At 33.1% G+C, this 20,798-nt stretch overlaps 2 protein-coding genes and 1 pseudogene across 2 annotated transcripts; 1 reads left to right on the top strand and 2 right to left on the bottom strand.

The window, feature by feature from the left end:
* Positions 1-1,296: 1,296 nt before the first annotated feature.
* Positions 1,297-8,755, bottom strand: LOC120135938 (AT-rich interactive domain-containing protein 2-like). The gene is made up of 2 exons (XM_039152078.1): positions 8,664-8,755; positions 1,297-2,104 (listed from the first exon to the last, which is right to left on the bottom strand). The coding sequence occupies exons 1-2, from the start codon at positions 8,753-8,755 to the stop codon at positions 1,297-1,299; spliced, it is 900 nt and encodes a 299-aa protein (XP_039008009.1).
* A 3,198-nt stretch (positions 8,756-11,953) lies between these two features.
* Positions 11,954-15,458, bottom strand: LOC120136044 (probable E3 ubiquitin-protein ligase RHB1A). Its single transcript, XM_039152161.1, has 4 exons — positions 15,337-15,458; positions 13,133-13,496; positions 12,859-12,968; positions 11,954-12,515 (listed from the first exon to the last, which is right to left on the bottom strand). The coding sequence occupies exons 2-4, from the start codon at positions 13,434-13,436 to the stop codon at positions 12,483-12,485; spliced, it is 447 nt and encodes a 148-aa protein (XP_039008092.1). The 5' UTR covers positions 13,437-13,496; positions 15,337-15,458; the 3' UTR covers positions 11,954-12,482.
* Positions 15,459-15,995: 537 nt separating this feature from the next.
* Positions 15,996-20,262, top strand: LOC120136033 (annotated as a pseudogene).
* Positions 20,263-20,798: the final 536 nt, after the last annotated feature.

Below are 20,798 nucleotides of genomic sequence, written 5' to 3' on the forward strand. Positions count from 1 at the left end.
GGTGAAATAATGAGCAGAAGAATATCCCGTAACGCCTGCCCTCCACATGAAATCCTTTACTTGCACCAAACAGAGTTTGCAACATAGAAAGAACTAAAAGTTATCAAGCCAGCTTAATTCATTACTAATTCAACTTCTAAAACATGATAAATAAATAGTAACTACTAATGTAGATATACACGTACCTTGCATGTGAGGCTTTTTTTTAATCAAAATATCACCTAATAAATAATTATTTTCATTTTAACATATATATATACTCGATTATTTTTTAAATTAACTCTTTTCTGCTACGTAAATAAAGACGCATTTTGTAGAAAGCGTATTCTATTGATGTAACAGAAGAAATGTTTTGTAAGAAGCACATTCTGATGACTCTACAGAAGTAAGTTAGGTTTGGGCTGAAATTGAATAAAAGAAAAAAAAGGGCCAATAATATGAAAAAAATAGTATATGAATGCTGTCTAAAAAGGTCAAATGCACATACACTGTATGTGTCTCAATTACATGAGCACAAGCATGAATCAAGCAACATCAACATATGTGTTTGTCGTATGTTCAATCACTCAATAAAAATCACCACGAGCTTCTCAAATCCTACATTATGTAGGTATGCGACTTTTGAAGTGTTTAAATATAGTCTTTTAAACATGTTTTTATTGAGCAATTGAACACAAAAATTTATAATTTATTCATATTTTGACCCTTCTTTTTTATTTTGATTTCCGTCGCAATCTTTAAAGTTCTAATTAACTTCTGCCACATCAGCAGAAGATACTCATTCCCCCCTTTTTTTTATCATTATAATATAACTTTTAAAGTTAGCCGATTTCTATCACAGGCGTTTCCTACAAAATACGTCTTTACTTGATAAAAAAAATTATTAAATATAATTTTAAAATGAGAACTATTTTATTTAATCTAAAGTTACAATTTATATTAATGCCAAGTTAATAAAAAATTAACTAACCCTATTCCCATATGTAATAGGATAAGGGGGAGGTAGGGTAGTAGGCTGCCCCCAACGCAAAGTTGAGGGCAGCTTCCGTGAAAGACCTCCGTTATGAATTGCCCTCAATGAGACTCGATCCCACGACCACAAGGTTAAAAGCCTTGCGTTCTACCAACTGAACTAGTCGAGCAATTCATTAATGCCAAGTTACATTTTACTATATTCGAGCTAAACTTTTATAAATGATGAGATGTTATCTAATTTAATGGTAGTATATAAAACTATAAATCATATGTTAATATATCCGATATTAACTCATTCGAAAAATATAAAATGGAAAAGCATTAAACAAAAACACTTGAAGAGCATCCGAACTGCAATAGACTAAATGTATGACCGGTTCTTCGGCCCTTCCTTCTCAAATTGCTACATAAAACAAAATCTTTGCCACTGAAAGATTCGTTTTCAACTACCATTTTCGACTTCTTTTCCTTCTTCTTTGGGGAAATTAAGATAGAGGTGGACTTAGTAGGTTTACGCTCAATGCCTTTTCTAATCGCCTCTGCTTCGACGCCTATTTCTTCGTCGTCGTCGTCGCTGTTATTGTTACTCGGAGTGACCCTATTCCGGTATGTTTTATGTTGCAAAAGAAAGACAATGAAATAGTAGCAAACTAGTTCTTCCCTGCTTTTGTTATGAAAATGTTTGCCGATCTCATCCCATGGTGATAAAGGATTGGACTTCGCTATACATGAAAACACCTTCTCTTCTTCCTCTTTCCAAGCAAATGCAACCTCTTCACCCATCTTATTGAATTTCCACCGGTAGAAAGCGAAACCGAGCTCGAGCTTTACTCTCAACCTTTTCTCAGTAACATGAAATCTTACACATTGTATCGAATCTCGAATATGGCAGCCACATGAGTCTTGTCTTCCCTTTCCGATCCGATCCCTTTTGATCATGAATTTGTGTTCCCTTTTTTCCCATGGCCAAACACGAGTCCCTAACCATTTCGCATCGCTTTCTGAAGCTCCACCAGTCCACTCTGGTACCTCAACTTGAAAAAGTGGCCCAATAGGAACATGAATGTTGACATTATAGTTGAACACTAAACCTAGAGTTGCAGAGTCACAATATGTACTCAACACAGAACTGCACAATTCAATATGATTCACGGAGGAAGAAGACTGTGACCGATCAAGTCCCTTCTATGCCATTTTCCCTAAATGGAGTTGCTTTGTGCTACTCGATCTCTCTCTGAGATTGGGATCACATGGATGCACCTTATGGTTCTTCTGCAAAGTGTAAACACCATGCAATCATTATAACATGAACAAAACGTAGAGAAATAAAATCACAGATGAATGTATATGGAGGGAGACACATGGTGGCATAATACACAACCAACTAGTGCCTCGGACATTGTAAAAATCCTTATCAGTTTAAATTTAAATTAGATTTTGCCCCTTCTATATTTCGGAACTAATTACTTAATGAGACTATTGTTTTTTATTTGAATAATTTATCCCTCTTAATGTTTGATCGTAACTAAACTCGATTGAATGATAATTACACCTCCAAACACCTCAGCTAAACATGCACTAATATAAAGGCTAAATGCTTAATTTGGGTCTAGAATTCTGAGATCATAAATGCAAAAGCTCAAACATATTAAAGTGGTAAAATAAAGATCAAAGGCTTTTAGATCTGCTCTAATAAGAACTAATATAAACCATTCTACTTATAAAGGACAATAAAATATTATTACCAGGGATGGATTGAAGGGCGGGTGCAGGCAGTCGACCTCTTGAAAATTTAAAATTACCATATGTTTTAGATTTTTTTTCTATATACTTTCTATTAAAAATCTGTTTTCAATCCTATAATTTTATAAGTTCATCCCAAACTAGTCCCAACATAAAATTCTACCTGTCCCTAATTATTACAATACTATTATGTTCAATATCCACCATGCTGAGGTAAAGCATACATGTTTGATGTTTTTCCCACCATTATAACTAAAGAAATACAACATAATTATCATAAACCTTAGTTCTGTTAGATATAGGAATAATTTAAGACTTTACTTGATTAAGCGGAAAAGTGGAATAGATGGTAAGAAGTAATAGAAAAGTGAAGAAATGAGAGGAAAAAATAAATAAATTCTGAGTATATTTGATAAGAAATGAAAGTGAAATTAAAGAGAATGGGAGGATGATCATTCTATTATTTTTCAACTCTACCAAATAATGAATATTGATTTTTAAGGACGTAAGGCGTATTGAGGCGTAAAAGATTCCTGAAACTTAGGTGCAAGACGTAGACATACGCCTTTCGTATGTGAGACGTACATTTTATGCTAAAAAATTTAAAAGCAATTCTAGATAATATCTACGCCCATTATTCACCAGTTCACTCTTGAAGTACTTAAACTCTTCCCCACACTCTATTCCTTCGCCATTACTTGTCCCATCCTCAAGAGTTAAGAGATTTCTACTATTCACAAGACCCATTGCTTGTACACACCTAGATTCATGCATTATACAGCCTGATTTGTCTGCAACATATTAATCTTAGATTCATGCAAAACTATTCTTTTTGTGCAGTTTATACAGTCTAGATTAATGCCTTAACTCCAACCATTTTTATGCAGTTTTACACCAGCCGATCTATTCCTTTTGTTTGCTAATATACAGCTAAATTCATGTATTATACAACCTAGATTAATGCTTTAACTCCTGCCATTAATGTGGCTCATGTATTCACACTTTACTGCATGGTTCATGCATTATACAGTCTAGACTAATGCCTTAATTCCAACCATTACTGTGGCTCATGTGTTCACACTTCATTGCATGGATTCATGGATTGTACGGCAAAGAAATGTGTGCAATCTCCTCATCTTAATTAACGTGGTTCGTGTATTCACACATTGCTACTCAATAGATTTATCCGTTTATATTGCTTCGACTTTCCTTTCATCTCTTTCCATATATTGTCTCCTTTTACTTTGTTCTTTTGGTGTATAAACTGAGTTATTTTCAGTAGCTGGTGTTTTTATCTCCTACCCTTAAAGCGGAAGAAACGTGCGCCCGTCGCTTAAAGTTCATAGGCATGCCTCAACGCTTCTTGTGAAACACCTCGCTCTGATCAAGACAAGCGTTCTCTTCATCGTCTCTTTGCGACTCGTGCCTGGAGGGCGCTTTTGAAAACCCAGTAATGAATGATTTTTTTTTGAAGACCCTTTTGGTGTCTATCCTCAACCCATTCTCTCACCTTCCTTTTGACTTTGGCAGGAGTAAAAAAAAGGGTTGGAGAATGAAAAGGTTTCTTAAGGATTCAAAACACTCTAAACCCATTAATTTATACTACTTGCCATGCCATGATGTGATGACTTAAGTTAATAATTAATCATGGTTGTGTCATGGGATTTAAAGGAAGTAATATAGGGTATGTTTAGATGAGGAATTTTAAAATTTTGGTTTTTCTTTTTAAATGATAATATTTTGAAGTGTTAACTACATGGCTGATCACTTATATTTGTGTTTTGTCAACTTTTCCTAACTGATTTCAAAAAACAAAATATATAATCATTTTTGTTTTTATTTAATTAAAATGTGGTTATCATGAACTAACCGCTGTTAATAGTTGATAAATTAGGTGACGTGACAGGTAAACATTTTAGTATAATCACACATTTGGTCCCTATTATTTATATATATTCTTAATTTAGTCATATTTTTAATAAATTAAAATAAATTTAATCTTCCAATCGAATTATACCATGTGTCATAATAACAAAATATATTTTTAAAAATTTAGATAAGAATAAAATATATATTTTTAAATTAAAATCAAGATAAAATATTTTTAAATTAAGTTAATAATAAAATTTATTTAATAAGTTAATATAAAAATATTTTTAAAAGTTAATATATATAAAATATTATGAAGTTAAGTTAAATATTTATATAAAAATATTTTTTAAATTAATATACATATAGATTATGCCACGTGGCGTCATTTGACTGATAATTAAATTTATTTTAATTTATTAAAAGCGTGATTAAATTGAGAGAAAATATAAATAACATAGACCAAATGTGTGATTATATCAAAATATCATGTCACCTAATTTGTTAACTGTTAACGACAGTTAACCTGTGGTGACTACATGTTAATTAAATAAAAACGAAAGTGATTATATCTTAACAGAATAAAAACAAAAGTGATCATATATTATGTTTTTTAAAATCGGTGAGGAAAAGTGGATAAAACACAAACATAAATAATTAACCCTTTTTTAAATGCATGAATATTTTGCTTGGATAAATTCTTTAGAAAAAACTTTAGGTTATAGAACTTTATAAATGTAAAATTAATTGCAAAAAGTAAATATATAAAAACGTTAAGATCTATTTACGTCAATTGTAAAATTTTTAATTTTACATCTTTTTAAGGTAATTGGATAAGTACAAATAGACGGTTAAGATTGTCTCATTTTTTAGTGAATATCTTCTCATTTTTTATTATTAATTTCAGTTGTATATTTTCACTCGATCCTAAAAAGATATAAAACTAAAAATTTTACACGATGTGAATAGATCATGCCTCTATAAAAGTATTAAACTAAAAAAATTTAATTTTTTATATAATAAAATCTGAAGCATTAAATGAAATAAGAATATGACAAATTTTAAAAATTAACTTTCCTATTCAGGTGGAATTTGTATAAGCGGTTTATGTTATCAACAGGTCGTCCCACAAGATGGACATGTCATGTGTTACTTTTTAAAATTAGGCCCTTAAAATAATTTATAATAATGATTAATTTATTAAATTTGAAATTATTAGGGATCTATGAGGTTATTTTACAAAAATTCATCATTGAAAACGATTAAAGATATTGTCAAAATATTCGTTTGCAAATTTTTCTACAACTTTCTCGAGAACCAAACGAAAAATTTATTTTTCCTTCAAATGAAAATGTCGTTATGACACAAAGGTTGTACATGAACGGGTTTGAGTGACATTCATGTATGTGACCCCAAATTTTAACACATGCTACACATGTAAATGGACAGACTTGGCTACCAAAGTTCTCCTTCCAAAACTTTTTGTAGATTTTGAACTTCTCTCCTATTTTTACTTAAATAAGGATTTGTACTTTAGTGAATTTAAAACTTTATAATACTGAAACTCATCAAGTGATCTCAATAATAAAAGGGATGTTATTCTTTTCAGAAGTCGTGAGTTCGAGTAGTTACATTTATAATACTGAAACTCCTTGATATTTAAATCTAAACACACTCTTACAAAATTAAAGTTTATATTAATTTCTTGAAATTTAAAATAATTTTATTTATAAAAAAAGTCATCTATAACATTTTAAATTAGGAGAATAATTTGAATGAAAAATAAAATTAAGTAAATAAAGTAACTCGAGATATATTTAGAGAAATATGATATTTTCGTTTTAGAATAGTAAGAAGGCAAAAGCCTTTACATTAAGGGTTCTTGGTCCTCCAGTAAGGAGGGATATAAGCATCTCTGAAAACGACATCAGTGAATTAGGGAGACAGGTTGGGAATAACGCTGAGAGAACCATCTGAGTTGGTTTGCATTTTGGTGAGGTAATCAGCAGATCATATTTCATTTTTGTATCATAGGGGCCAAAATGAAAGAAAAATTGCATGGACCAAACTAGAAGAAAAAAAATTACATGAACTTTGTCTAGAAAAACACATACGACGATGATTCGTGTGTATAGACCTTAACCCCGATCACTCAATAAAAAAAGAATGCGAAAACTATTTTTCAATAATCGTAAAAGTCGATACTACAACTTTTTGCACCATTCAGTCTTTACGTTATCACCAAAATAAAAAATAATTTTTCATGTCATCCTATGTTTTAAATTTAATGATTATGTGCTATAATTAAAACCTAAATTAAAATTAGTGCTCACTAAACTATTTTTTGACAAAATCGTTATTAATATTATTGTTTTTATTTTGTTCACGACCATTAAAAAAATAACAACGATATTAATTTTATTTTTGATTTTTACATTGTTTTATCTCTCCACACATGTTACAAATGCAAGAAATTGAACCCGGACCCCTTGTACAAACATCCAACATTTAGCCACCGAGCTGGGCTAGGAATGTAATACTCCAAACCTGGATTAGTCATAAATCATATAAAAGTCACATTAACTAGTCAAAATCTAGTTAACATCGAATCGAAATTAAATTAGACAAGCTTTCAAACAATCATCAAACATTCATTTAGGGCTTAAATTACTAACCATATTAATAATAGGGTTATATAGTATTACACATCATCAAAGGAGGTTCGGAAATACAATATTTGACAAAATGAATCTATGAGTTTCAAAACTTGTAAGAAAATTTTGAAATTCACCCTTCGAATATCGAAACTGAAGATAAAGTTTTGAAACTTAATATCCTAAAATATAAATTTAATCTTAAACTAAATTCTTAAATTTTTTCTTAATCATCAAATAATATATATTAAAGCATATTTTAATTTATATGTTTAAATCTTGATGCATGTTAAGTGTATTTACCTGTTAAAATATGTCTTATATATATATATATAATTATTAGATTTAATCTGATGGTCAATAATCTACAAACAATCTAATCTTATCTCATCCTTCCATTTTGTGAGAACACACATTTCTAATAATCAAATTCATTCGTACCTCCATGTTCAAAGTCTTTAAATAATCAATACATAAGTGTTGTATAGCTATGATATATCGCACGTGATATCCGGTGAAAAGCAACACTTAGTATAGGGAAAACACACAGTTCAAATATCGTTTTAGGAATCGTTTTATGGCACGTATACACAATGATAATAAGAGATGGCCTCCGCCATGAGAATGTCAGTATCATAGCACCGATCCCTATCAACTTTCGAATCAGATATTCTAATATATATTCTCCTGGCCATGGTATTATGATCCCCTAAAGACAGTCATTCACTGTATAGAATTTTGCATCCATAAGAATTCATCTTCATCCAGGATTTTCTCTAAATGAAGACGAAATTCTGCTTCAAGATGCAGTAACCTGTCTAGGATAGAACCGTCATGCTTCCAATGTTTTTGAATGAAGTCCTAAAAAGAAGGGTGCTGATTTCATCCTACAAAGAAACAAAATAGAAGGGAACCCCTGCATGTAACAGTACCCCCAAGAGAGATCATTAAGTGTCTATGATCAGACTTGAATCTCGGCAAGTTACATAAACTATCACTTCTTTACCCTTGCATTTAGCAGTAGGTTTACCTTGTATGGAAGTAAACTCTTCAGCATTATTATTATTAGCCAAACTCAGGTTTGATAAGGTGATCCTCGGGTTTTCTTGCCATGCTTATCCTGGTTTCCTTGGATTCCGTAGGATCTGTTCCCTTCTTTACAGGCTAGACGCAGGTTTTAACGTTCTACAACCATCCGAGGGTCGTAGTTTTTTTTATAATTCCGGCGCAGCAGGAGGATTTTGAACCGCTTTTGAGTAGACGAACCTTGGTTTAAGAAGACGGACAATTATCTTTTAGATGACCATAACAACCACATGAAATGAAAACACTCAGAAGCGACTCATACACGATCCTTTGAACACAGTCGTCAATTTGAAATTTCGATTTAAGGGGTTCACTAAGATGGTCATTCGAGCAAACCTTCTCCAGTGGCCCTTGTCGGTATTATAGTCCATCTTAATAGCTTGCACCACCGTTTCTCCAATCTCCTTAAGCACGTTCTTCTTGTACATGTATCATGGAAGACTCGGTTGTAACATCCTCAATACTGGGTTAGTAACTAAATTGTAAAGTCTCAGAATTTTGTGGTTAAAATAAAATGAATAAATAGTATAAAGATTTACATGTAAATTATTTGTGTAGGATGGAATTGAAAGGAATAAGGAATATAAGGACAATAGAGTAATTGCAAGGAAAAATAATTAAAGAAAGGATAAGTATATATATATAAGGATACACGTGGGTGGAAGGAGAGAAAACACCCAAGGCTTCCAGAGTTCTCTTTCTTCTTCTTTCTTCCTTGTGTGTGTAAACCAAAGCAAAGGTAAAATTTCTGATTATTGAGTTTCTTGTTAAATTTAAGATTGGTTTTTGATTGTTAGATGATAACTAAGCTTAAGGAAAGCTTAAGTTATCTTAATATCAAAGGATGATGGAGTTAGGAGAGATTTAAGTTTTGAAGTTCTTAAATGAAATCTTGGAATAGAGTTCATAACTAGAATTGAAAGTTAAATTTGACTTGTCATCAATCTAGTTAAGATATACGAAGTGTTAAAAGTGGAATTCAAACATGTTGAATTATTGATGTAATTCTTGAATTACATATGAGGGATAGGATTTGGAGGTTTAAGATGAAATAAATGAGTATAAATTGGTTTAAGGATGTGTACTAGAGTTAAGAATAAAAAATGGGATTAAAAATGGAGGATTTAATCCAAAATGAATGAATTTTTGGGTTCAAAAAGAGGATTCTGGGCAGAGTGCATCGATGCATATTCATAGTGCATCGATGCATCAAGGTTAAAACCCAGAAATTGTTTGAAGGTGTATCGATGCACAGGTAGTGCATCGATGCACTCTTTTAAAATAAAAACATCGAATGCAATTAGTGCATCGATGCATAAGGCATGCATCGATGCATCCCATTAATAATAAAACATCGAATACATTTTATGCACCGATGCATACTTTCATTAAAAGAGAAAATTGGCATTTATCTTAATCTAAAGAGTGAACCATTAGAGTATATTAGCTATAATACTGATATAGATCCATGTGTGATTATGTAGATACTAAAAATAAGCATATCCAAAACGATCAAAAGATTAGAATCGAATCAAAACAAAGCTAAGGTGAGTGCATACTCTATGTATAGTATAATGGAATAAGACTTGTGATAAGTCTAATCCCTATATTGATTTTCATAGTACAATAGTTGAACATGCATACATGATAATTATTGTAATACATGCATAAGGCATATATATGTTCATGTGATTGGATAAATGATATATATTAATAGATTCAAATACATGTGATATGATATGATATGAGAACATGACATGAAGTAAGTGACATGAGCTACATGATCACAAGAGAAATGACATTAGTACATGAACATATTAAATATAAGAATAATGCCCATAGTATACGATATGAGAGCTATAGGTGTAATTGGCATGCTAAGAGTCGAGGGTATAATAGTCATTCGGGATGTAGTGGTCCTACGGGACATATATGACAGTCCTTCGGGACGAATACTGAACTAAGGTTCGGTGCCCCATGAGGGAATTGATACGAGCTGTGGTGACAGCATTAGTGCACAACCTCCATGTACTCACATACCTCTATTCTCAATAATATACATGGGCAATTGAAATACAAAGTAAAGTGAAAGTGGTACAAGAAGGTAAGTTTCGTACATGCATGATATGATTATATATGTTATTGTGTAATAGATACATGCATATTGAAATGTCATAAAGGAAATGGTAAGAATGCATATTCATGAAGATATTGTTGCATATTCATTTATTGCCTCACTAAGTCTATGACTTAGCGTGTAAGTGATTTACACGTAGGTACCAAGAAATAAGAAGATTCAGAATAGAAGTGGCAAGAACAACAATATTACTAAGAAAATCATATCAGAAGTAATTGACAAAGTAGGTATTTTGTTGTGTATAGAGTGTTGGTATGTAATAAGTGGTTAATTACGAATACTCTGATCGATTTTGTATTAAGTGGTCTCTTTTATGTCAATTAAAGTATTTTGTTTTAATAAAAATTTTAAATTTCTCTATTTTTCTTTAAGAATCAAAGTTTGAAAAATCAATGTGACATCTCGAACTTGTATTCGGGTCGAATATGAATTAGGGGTGTTACATCGGTAATCTAATCCAAGCGATAATGTTCCAAGACAGAGCAAGACTTAGATCAGGCCTGAACCATAAGGTACTTGCCATATACAATCCATGGATCTTCATCTAACACTTCAACATAATCTGACAACTAGAAAATAATCCTTACTCTGCTATGCAAAGCATTTAAGCCATGATTCCCCTCTATAAAAGTTTCAAAACAACCGTATTCTAAATATTTACCGCATTCTGCAGACGTATTCTCAGTTATTCAGAGAAAATTTACCTTTAGACTATTTTGTTAAATATCATTCTAAAATATGAAGTGCACGTTTATATATAAGCTATCAATTTTATTTCGTTTTAATACTTAAACTTTATTTGTTTCAAAATTATATCTAACGTATATTTTTTGTTTCATTTTAGTATCCTACCGTTAAAAACTTAAAATTTTATTGGTAAATTACATCATTCATCACTTAATTATCTTCTCACTCCTATTTTAGGTACTAAAGTATAAAAATTTTCAATTTAAATATTTTGCTCTCAAATTGCTCATGATTTAATCACTCTAATCTATTTATTAATAATTTTATGAAATTACATTATTTTATATTTTATTAATATATAATTAAAATAAAAAAAATTAAATTTAAAAGTTAGAGTGATTAAATTAGGAGTAATTTGAAAGCTAAATAATTAAATTTAAAAAATAAACTTCGATGGCCAAAATAGAAGTGAAAAGATAATTGAGTGATGAATGATATAATTTACTCATAAAAAAGTATAATAAAGTATAATGTTATAATAGTTCCATTAAGTTTTTAACGGCGAGATACTAAAAAAAATAATTTAGTAAACGTTAAATATAATTTTGAAACAAATGAAAGTTTAGGTACTAAAACGAAACAAAACTGATAGTTTAAGTATTAAATGTGTAATTTACCCATACTAATAATACTAATATCTAATATATTAAGATGATAATAAAAGCTGATAAATATAATATTAACTATTAAGATTGACAAATTTATTCATATGAAGTGTATATTTCGATTAACACGTCGAGCATCCAAAATCATAAATCCATTTCAATACCAAAATATATGTATTTACAAAACCATAGCGAAAGAAAGGTAGCACACTGGTACTCAAATACAGAAACAGGGAGAAGAAAACCAAGGAAATGATAGATAATATTAACAAGTAAACTCATCCTGTTCTGCAAACAAGAAAGGTAGCATACAACATTCAATTTCAGAAACTGATTCTAACCCCTTCAATACCTCGTAGCTTACACCATCTTTCTCCCACTGATCGACAAAATATTCAACCACAGAAGAGCAGCATCAACATCCAGAGTTGCATCATAAATTGTGTCGATCAGATTCTCATCTCTCCCGAGTCAAAGCCTTGAAGAATCGATGAAAATATGGCAGCCTGAATACATGCAACCTTTCATATAACAAAGGTAAGTCAATCTTGTGGGCACACCGCCCGACCAGCTGCAAAACCGAAACCTAATATGCATGCAACTGCAATGTCCTTAGTGGAAAGCTTTACTCTCAAACAACAAAAGAATTCCATCTTGAATAAGGAGTTATTGATCAAAAGTTTGATCAAATATCATTTCCTGTAACATTAAAATAGTACAACATATCAGTAGTTTGTAGACATCGTCATCAACATATACCTGCAAGGTTACGTAAAGTGCGAGATTTGGCACAGGAATTAGAAGACTGAAGAGTCATTTGATTTACTTTTAAAATCACTATAATTTCTGTTCTTTTCTTGCACCATCCACTAGATAGACAAAACATGAGTTCATTTGACAGCACAGTAAATTGCATCCAACAAGTGTGACTATAAGCCCTGTCTCAAGTTAATCCCTCTACTACGAGTGTGACTATAATCTAATCTCATGCAGGTAACCAATAACGCGTGTAAGATTTATAGTAATTCGGAAGAGGCAAAACCTGATCACATAAAGGGCACGTGTCACTTCTTTCCATCCATTCCAAAATGCATGAGAGGTGAAAATGATGTTCACATTTTGTTACAAGCTTTGGATTCTCTTCGTCATACTCTGCATGTCCAGGTACCATATACAAGCTATCACTTACGAGCTGCTAAGATATTAAATAAAGGAAATTGGCATAATTTTCAACATACGGTAATCAGGTAGCAGCAAACATGGTTTTTAGATCTTACACTAGCAATTAATGCCTTAGGCAATAAGAGTAGACCTATCTTCAAGACAAATAGGACAGGTATCCTCTTCTTCAGTTGCTGATTTATTAGATTCAGTTAATGTTGTGGCTTCTGGTTTTCTTGGTGAAAGAAGTAAAGAACTAGACTGTGTTCTGCAATCCAATTCCTCAAGATCTTCACATGTAGACAGCGTCCGAAAACTGTCCCCACTGACAGTTTCCTTGAAAGACTCTGAATCAGCTGAATGTGGACACCCTAAGACCCCGTCATATGGCAAAGGTGCTGGAGGTGGCCTAAATGTGTCAGGTACTTCTAGATTCAAATTAACCAGAACTGTAGTCATTGTAGAGGCTGACCCATCGTGAGCTCTTAAAGACTCATTCTCTTCCAATCCAGGCGGACACTGTGGAAAGGCATTTTAAAATTCAAAGAATGATACATAAAAGACACTCTAAAGAACATTTTTATCAAGATAGTCGTTAAAAGGATATCTCCACCTAAACAAATTAGAAATCAGCAGGCAAGCTACCATATAAGCACAATGGCCAAAAACGAACAAGAGCTTCATCCTTCACAAACATATACACACCCTATATCCCATGAAAGAACTTCAGACGTTTATATGGTCAAAGTTGCAGATTACAGGTGCTACAACCAGTTCAAGTGAAAGAAGGAATGGAAGGGACCAATTTCGTGGAATAATCAATTACAAAAAGAGTGAACTAAGGGTATTAAAAATATTATTGTTTTCTTTCTCATTTGCTTCTTCCTTTTCCATTTTGTTATTGCGGATAGCGGTGAGTGAATACTCCAATATTCCAAAGAAACACCTTCAATTTCTTAGGTCTGAAAGAAAAGTCCTATAATATAATAAAGGCATTAGAAATATTCATGAGATGAACATATTACTGACATAATATACAGGTGTCCCATGCAGATGAGGCTTCCGAGAAGAACAACAGCAGCCTCCCATATCCCACGGTTATCTTTGTCATCCACTCAATGCAAAGGTAGTTCGGTGTATTTTCTCCTGTTATTTGACATCAAAGGTCGAGTAGAATGTAATACTTTCAAACATAAGGAGAAAAAAACCAACTTAAAAGCCAGAAAAAAACATGTAACATAATAACAAAAATAGAATCAAGCCAATATAGAGGGTGTAATTAGATGGGTTGCTAGGAAAGCCAATATAGAAGTAGATGGGCTAGCTATGGCTGGAATAGGCTAAGTACAGTGTTGTTGTTAGGGGCATTTGATTTTGGGTTTTCGGGTTGTTTGTAAGGGGGTTTATCTAGATGATTTAAATTTTATGTATCCTTTTTATTATTAATGAAGTATAAGGCACTCTTTTCCTCCTTCCGCTGATTAAGGAACTCATTTTGAGTTCCATTAATCATGAAGGGGGGGTTTTAACGAGGCCTTCAATTCTTATAAAAAAATAGAATCAAGCTTTAACAAGCATGAACAAGCAAAGTGAATATATCCTTACTAATCATGCCAAACAGAAATGTGAAATAAGCAAGGTGGAACACAAACAATTAAACTATCTCCATATATAGGGAAATTATATACAAATACACTAAACATTAATAAGACCAGGACCATAACGAGCTCAGTATAAAGCTTCATAAAAAGTATTGTCAAGATGGTTATCGTTATTATCTGAAAAGTATTATAAGTAGATGCTGAAGATCATGTTGAGAATAAAAAGCTTCAGAAATCATAATTTCGGTTGAAACAGATTCTTCAGTTAGAGGTTAACAATTTAGCAGCTTCCTATACATACATTACAACCATACAGCTCATAATAGAAGGTGTATGTATTAGCAGACAATGTACAATTAAAGAAGGAAAACGAACCCAGATTATCCAAAAACAGAATATAAGAAAAGTAATGAAAATCACCATAAAGAAGACACTAAAGAACTCTAATTTCCAATATTCGTACTTTTGACATCTTCCATAAAGGCAATCCACAAAAACCATCAGAAGCTAACAAGGAAACCTAAAAGTTTAACCTACATCGCAATACAGTTCAGATTAAAAAACCCGAGATCAATCACTAATTAACTCGAATAACAATAAACGAAGAACAATCCATACAACAACGGGAAACAAAAAGTTCGTAACAATTTCATAAACCCTATTTAGAGAAGAGCCGAATAGATGAAGGGGAGAATAAAATGAATTATGTGAATAAAAAGTTAGTTCAACAACAACAAAACAAAAGGTGAAAATTTTACCTTTAGAGGCGGCGACGGAGAGAAGAGGCGAAGAATTTCTAGCCAAAATTCCAACTTGAAAGAGTCGGAAGAAATCGAAGAAGAAACTTGGTCCTGAGAGGATGAGAAAGAAAGAAAGATGGTTGGTGTTTTCCCCCTTTTATTTTATTTTAATTGTATTTTAATTTTTGTCTGTTGTTAGATGGTTTCTTCAACAGTATGCGTTCGACTTAGCTCCTCTCTCTTTCATGATTAATTTGTTTGTTTATTGATATTATTATTGAGCGCAATGATTTCATTTGCACCAAAACCGCATAAGAATTTTATTTTTTCTATATTTATGTAAATAATAAATAAAGCTTCTAATTATATTAATAAAATTACAACATAAAGATAATTTTAAATCAAAATATAAAAAATAACCAAAAATATAAATATAAATTTTAAACATATATCCAATTAAAATGTCAAAGCAAAATTATTTGGAAGGAAAAAAGGCGAAAATTTTGCGAATTGCACGCCCACCTTACCATCTATATATTAAAAGAAATATATCATTAAGTTATTTATTTAAATTTTATTTTCATAATAATCAAGTCTAAAATTAATAATAATAAGTATTTAAATTTATAATCATAAATAATATATACATAAGCATCGTTCATCGTTGACTTACTCCTCGCTGATCCTATGCATTCTAAATGCCGTGCTCCTCTGATCTCCACTGTCCATTTCAAACGACAGTTATCTTCTTCTTCAACACTCTCTAGAGAAACCACCCAATTACGCGCGCTGAGTCTGAAACCCAATCCATCTCTCTCGTCGAGTACACTCAGAAACACGGCGTCGGCGCTGCATCCTGAATCGACCGGCTTCTATTCCCACGCCCTAAAAATTTCAGCCAAATTAGGTCTCATTAACGAAGGGAAACAACTCAATTCGCGAGTAATAAAACAAGGGTTGAACAACGTACTGCCTTTGCAAACTCAAATGCTAAATTTTTACGTTAAATGAAAACAATTTTCCGATGCAGAGAAATTGTTCGATCAATGCGTGTTCAAAACTTGGTGGCGTAGAACACAATGATTTGTAAGTTGAAATGTTGAATCTTCGTGGGTTTTTCTTATTTCAAGAAAATGTTGATACACAACGTAGGTTTTGATCACATAACTTTGAATTCTTTGCTCCGTGATTCCTCTAAGGTAAATGAAATCGTTTTGACATAGAATTACAATGTTTTATAGTGAAATTGGGGTTTTTATATAATTCTATTGTGAGCAGTGCTCTTGTTAATTTATATGGAAAATGCGGTCTAGTTGAAGAAGGGGTTTTCGGTCAAGTGTATTGTAGAGATTTGATGTTGTTGAAAAAATCAACAAGTGGTATTAAACTACTCAACCATACTATGAAACTATGGGAAAGGGTGATAGAGGCTAGGTTGAGACAGATTATTAGGATTTCGGAAAATCAATTTGGCTTTATGCAGTCAGATCTACTACGGAGGCGATTCATCTACTTCGACGGCTTATGGAGAATATAAGGAAAAAAAAATAGAGATCTAAACATGGCTTTCATTGACCTTGAGAAGTCGTATGATAGCGTTCCCCGCGATACGATCTAGAATACCTTGGAAACGAGACGGATCCCAACTGCTTATATCCGGGTGATTCGTGATATGTACTGTAGATCTACTACATATGTCAGGACTACAGTTGGCGATACCGAGCATTCCCGTGGAAATCGGACTCCACCAGAGGTCGACTCTTAGCCCTTACATCTTCGCCTTGATTATGGATGACATCTATTGTGCAACACCAGACGGTGTCCCATGGTATATGCTTTTCGCTGACGACATTGTCCTAGTTGCTAAAACAAAAACTGAGCTGAATAGTAGACTGACTACCTGGAAGACTGCTTTGGAAGAAAAAGGTTTAAGGATCAATATTGAAAAGACAGAGTATTTATGTTCAAACTTCAGTGGGAACCAAAACGATGAAGATGTAGAAGTATGCATAGAAGGACACGTTCTCCCCTCAAAGGATTGTTTCAAGTACCTAGGGTCTATGATACATAAAGATGGGGTGTGGATGATGACGTTACACACGTATAAGGCGGGATGACTAAAGTGGATGGCTGCTACTGGAGTTTTGTGTGACAAGAAGGTGCCTCTAAAACTTAAGGGAAAATTTTATAGAATGACAATAAGACCAGCGCTGTTGTATGGATCAGAATGTGGGCAATCAAGAAGGATCACGTAAGGAGGATGGAGGCCATAGAAATGAGAATGCTTCGATGGGCATGTGGTAGAACTCTGTGGGATATGACACCAACTATGCTATTAGGATGTCCTTGGGGTGCCTATATCCGAAAATTGAGGGAGGGAAGACTACGGTGGTTTGGGCATGTTCTTAGGCGACAACCGTCGGATGCGGTCAAAAGGGTATAGTCGATTACAGTCGACGATGCCAGAAGGAGAGGACCAAGGCGGAAGTGGGAAAACTGCTTGAGATCTGATTTGAAGGATTTAGCCCTTACCGAGGACATGACCTTCAATAGGAAAGTATGGAGACTTAAGACCAGAGTAACCGAGTAGTGCGTGTCACATCCATAGGGTGTATCATCTCTGTCTTCTTTTAATGCCTTTGTAGTAATTTCCATGAATTATACTTTTTATACGTTTCTGGCATTGGAATTTATGAAGGCTTAAAACTAGGGTAGCGGAGTAGTGTTGCCTTAGTTTAGGTTTTAACCCATTTAACTTTATTCATTCTCGTAGCTTCCTATCGTTGACTTCTGTGTATCATTCTCTTCATGTTTCCTCTTTTTAAATTTAGTCGAGTCTTACGTTTTTGTCTATATGCAGAGATTTTTACACAGAGATTTATTTGCAGGGATTACTTTCCATTACAGACGCGCATATGAAGACTGTTCAACTATGTATTTATTTATTTATACATGCATTGCATTTTATCTATTTTTTAATTTTCTGACTGCCAGAGGTCTTCCACGGAAGATGCTCTCAACCTGGCGTTGGGGGAAACCTACTACCCTACCTCCCCTTACCCCATTGAATATGGGAATAGGATTTTGTTGTTGTTTTTGTTGTGAAAAAATCAACAAGTGGCCAAGCCACTTTCGATGGGATTTTGGAGGCCATTTTCGGTGGCAGCAACAATTGTTCGAACAATTGCTTTCGATGGCAGCACCAATTTTGTCAAAAAGTCAAGCCTCAATTGTTGAAAATGAAAGAGTAAAATCTCACAATTAATCCCTGGACTTTAGCGTATTTACAAGATTAGTCTTTAATCTTAAAAACCATCCCAAATCATTATAGCTTTCTCCCAATACTAGAGAATTTAGAGAGTTTTATTGAAAGTTGTTTTCTCCTTTTTATCAAGAGAGAATTGTTTTGTTTTTCTCCTGTTAGATCGAGAGAATTTGTAATTCCTATTTTCTCATAGTAAAATTTGTCTACCGTTGCCCGTGGTTTTTACCCTTTATTATTTAGGAGTTTTTCACGTAAAATTTTATGTCTTCTTATCTTCATTTTATTTCTCAAATTATCGGTTGCGATTTTGCTCTATCCGATAGTTGTATTCAGCAACATGTGTTTTGGAATGTGATGGTTTCTTGTTATTATTCGGATTCCTTAACACGAGTGACTTTTGAGGTTTTTGATTTGATGAATGAAGGTGTTAAAGGGGACGGTTCTACATTTTGTTCTTTGCTTAATCTTTCTGTAGTTGGGGATTTTATGAACTAGGAAGGCAGATTCATTATCTCATTATTAAAATTGGATTTGATTTAGTTGTTCACGTGGTGAGTGCACTTGTTGATATGTATGTAAAGAATGGAAATTTGAATGATACTCGAAATGCCTCTGATGGAATGACTGCCAGAAATGTTGTGTCTCTGATTGTGGGTTATGCACAACATGGAGAAGCTTCTTATTGAAATGAGGCAACAAAATTTCTGTTCAGATGAATTAATTGTGTCAAGCATAATTCAATCTTGTGGCGATTTATCCACCTCTGCTGAATTGTTGCAAGTCCACACTTATGTAGTCAAAATGGGTTTGAGTCCTTTTTATCGGTTGCTAACGCTTTAATACATGCATACTCCCAAGTGCGGTAACATTTATGGGGCATTCAATATTTTGTTTCAGTTTCAGAGGATGATCTTGTTACTTGGACATCGCTTGGTCTTTCAAAAGAAAGTATTAAGTGTTTGAGAAAATGTTAGCAACTGGTGTAAATCCAGATCTAATTGCCTTTCTTGCTGTTCTTCTGCATGTAGCCGTGGGGGCTAGTGAATGAGGGGCTTTGTTATTTCAATATAATGATGAATGATATAGAATTATTCCAGATTCAGTGCACTACACTTGCCTTGTTGATCTGCTTGGTCGAGCTGGCCTTGTCGATGAGGCTTTTAGCATTCATAGGGGCATGTAGCATCCATGGCACATGATATGGTCAAATGAGCTGAAGAAAAGCTCGTTGCCTTGGAGCCTTATACTCTTATCTCTAACATGTATGCTTCCAAAGGAAGATGGCTAGATGTGTCAAGTATTAGGAAAAATGATGACAGACCATTGTGATTACAAAGTTCCTGGTTGTAGCTGGGTGGAGGTTGTTTCCGATGTAATATGTTCGCCTCAAATGATAATCTCACCCGAAACTTTGGACATACAACCTATCCTTGGTCCAACGAAGGAGGAATACAATGCACTGACTGCTCAGGATATGTTCTTCAGCAATTTGGATGACTATGCTCTCCAACTCTTTTTCTTCTTGTTTTCAGGTAGGGTTTGCGCACTCTAAATGAATGTGCATGTCCTATTAACCGAGTCAAGTGTTCTGATAACGAGTACAACTCTTACTATAGTATTGTTTTGAATCATCTATATTGCATTTTTTATCCAATTGAAGAACAAATGTATGCTGATTGATAGATGCCAATGGGTTTTAGTTACAACAATAGGTCTATTTAAGTGTCCACTAAGCTGATTGGAAGGTTTGCTTGGAAGTCTGCCAACTTTCAACTAACTAGAGAACTATGTCAATCTTCTCTCCAACTATGCCACTAATCATTGGTTTAAAGTTTAAACACCGACAATTTTTATCCTCACTGCATATTACAGTTGATTGACTCCTAGCGGAATTGAGGAACGACACTCGATTTTTCAACGTGGTTTGTTGATGAAGCATTGCTGCTTGGAAGTCGGTATGAAACCTAAGTTCTCGAATTTCTCATATCAGTTTTAGGTTATTGTAGTTGTTGGTTTTCTTTTAACCCACACCTGTCAGTTATTATAAACCCGTTAAAGGTTTTGATCCTTCAATTTGGTAGTAATTTCTTTTTAATTTGATCCCTTAAATTCTTTTGTTCATATTAGTCCATGAATGTGAATTTCAATTTTTTTACATCTTAAGAATGTATCACGTCATTAAAATAATTAAAAAAAAATATTAAATTTAATGATT

The sequence above is a fragment of the Hibiscus syriacus genome, unplaced genomic scaffold, assembly GCF_006381635.1.
Source record: "Hibiscus syriacus cultivar Baekdansim isolate YM2019G1 unplaced genomic scaffold, ASM638163v2 tig00110621_pilon, whole genome shotgun sequence".
Classification (NCBI taxonomy): domain Eukaryota; kingdom Viridiplantae; phylum Streptophyta; class Magnoliopsida; order Malvales; family Malvaceae; genus Hibiscus; species Hibiscus syriacus.

Coding starts and splice junctions, on each gene's coding strand:
- LOC120135938 (XM_039152078.1), bottom strand. CDS start 8,755: ATGTACAAGAAGAACGTGCTTAAGGAGATTGGAGAAACGGTGGTGCAA. Junction 2,105..8,663: donor GACAAGGGCCACTGGAGAAG/GTTTGCTCGAAT, acceptor TGAATTGTGCAG/TTCTGTGTTGAGTACATATT.
- LOC120136044 (XM_039152161.1), bottom strand. CDS start 13,436: ATGACTACAGTTCTGGTTAATTTGAATCTAGAAGTACCTGACACATTT. Junction 12,969..13,132: donor CTGTCCTATTTGTCTTGAAG/ATAGGTCTACTC, acceptor CTGGACATGCAG/AGTATGACGAAGAGAATCCA. Junction 12,516..12,858: donor CGTGCCCTTTATGTGATCAG/GTTTTGCCTCTT, acceptor TTAATGTTACAG/GAAATGATATTTGATCAAAC.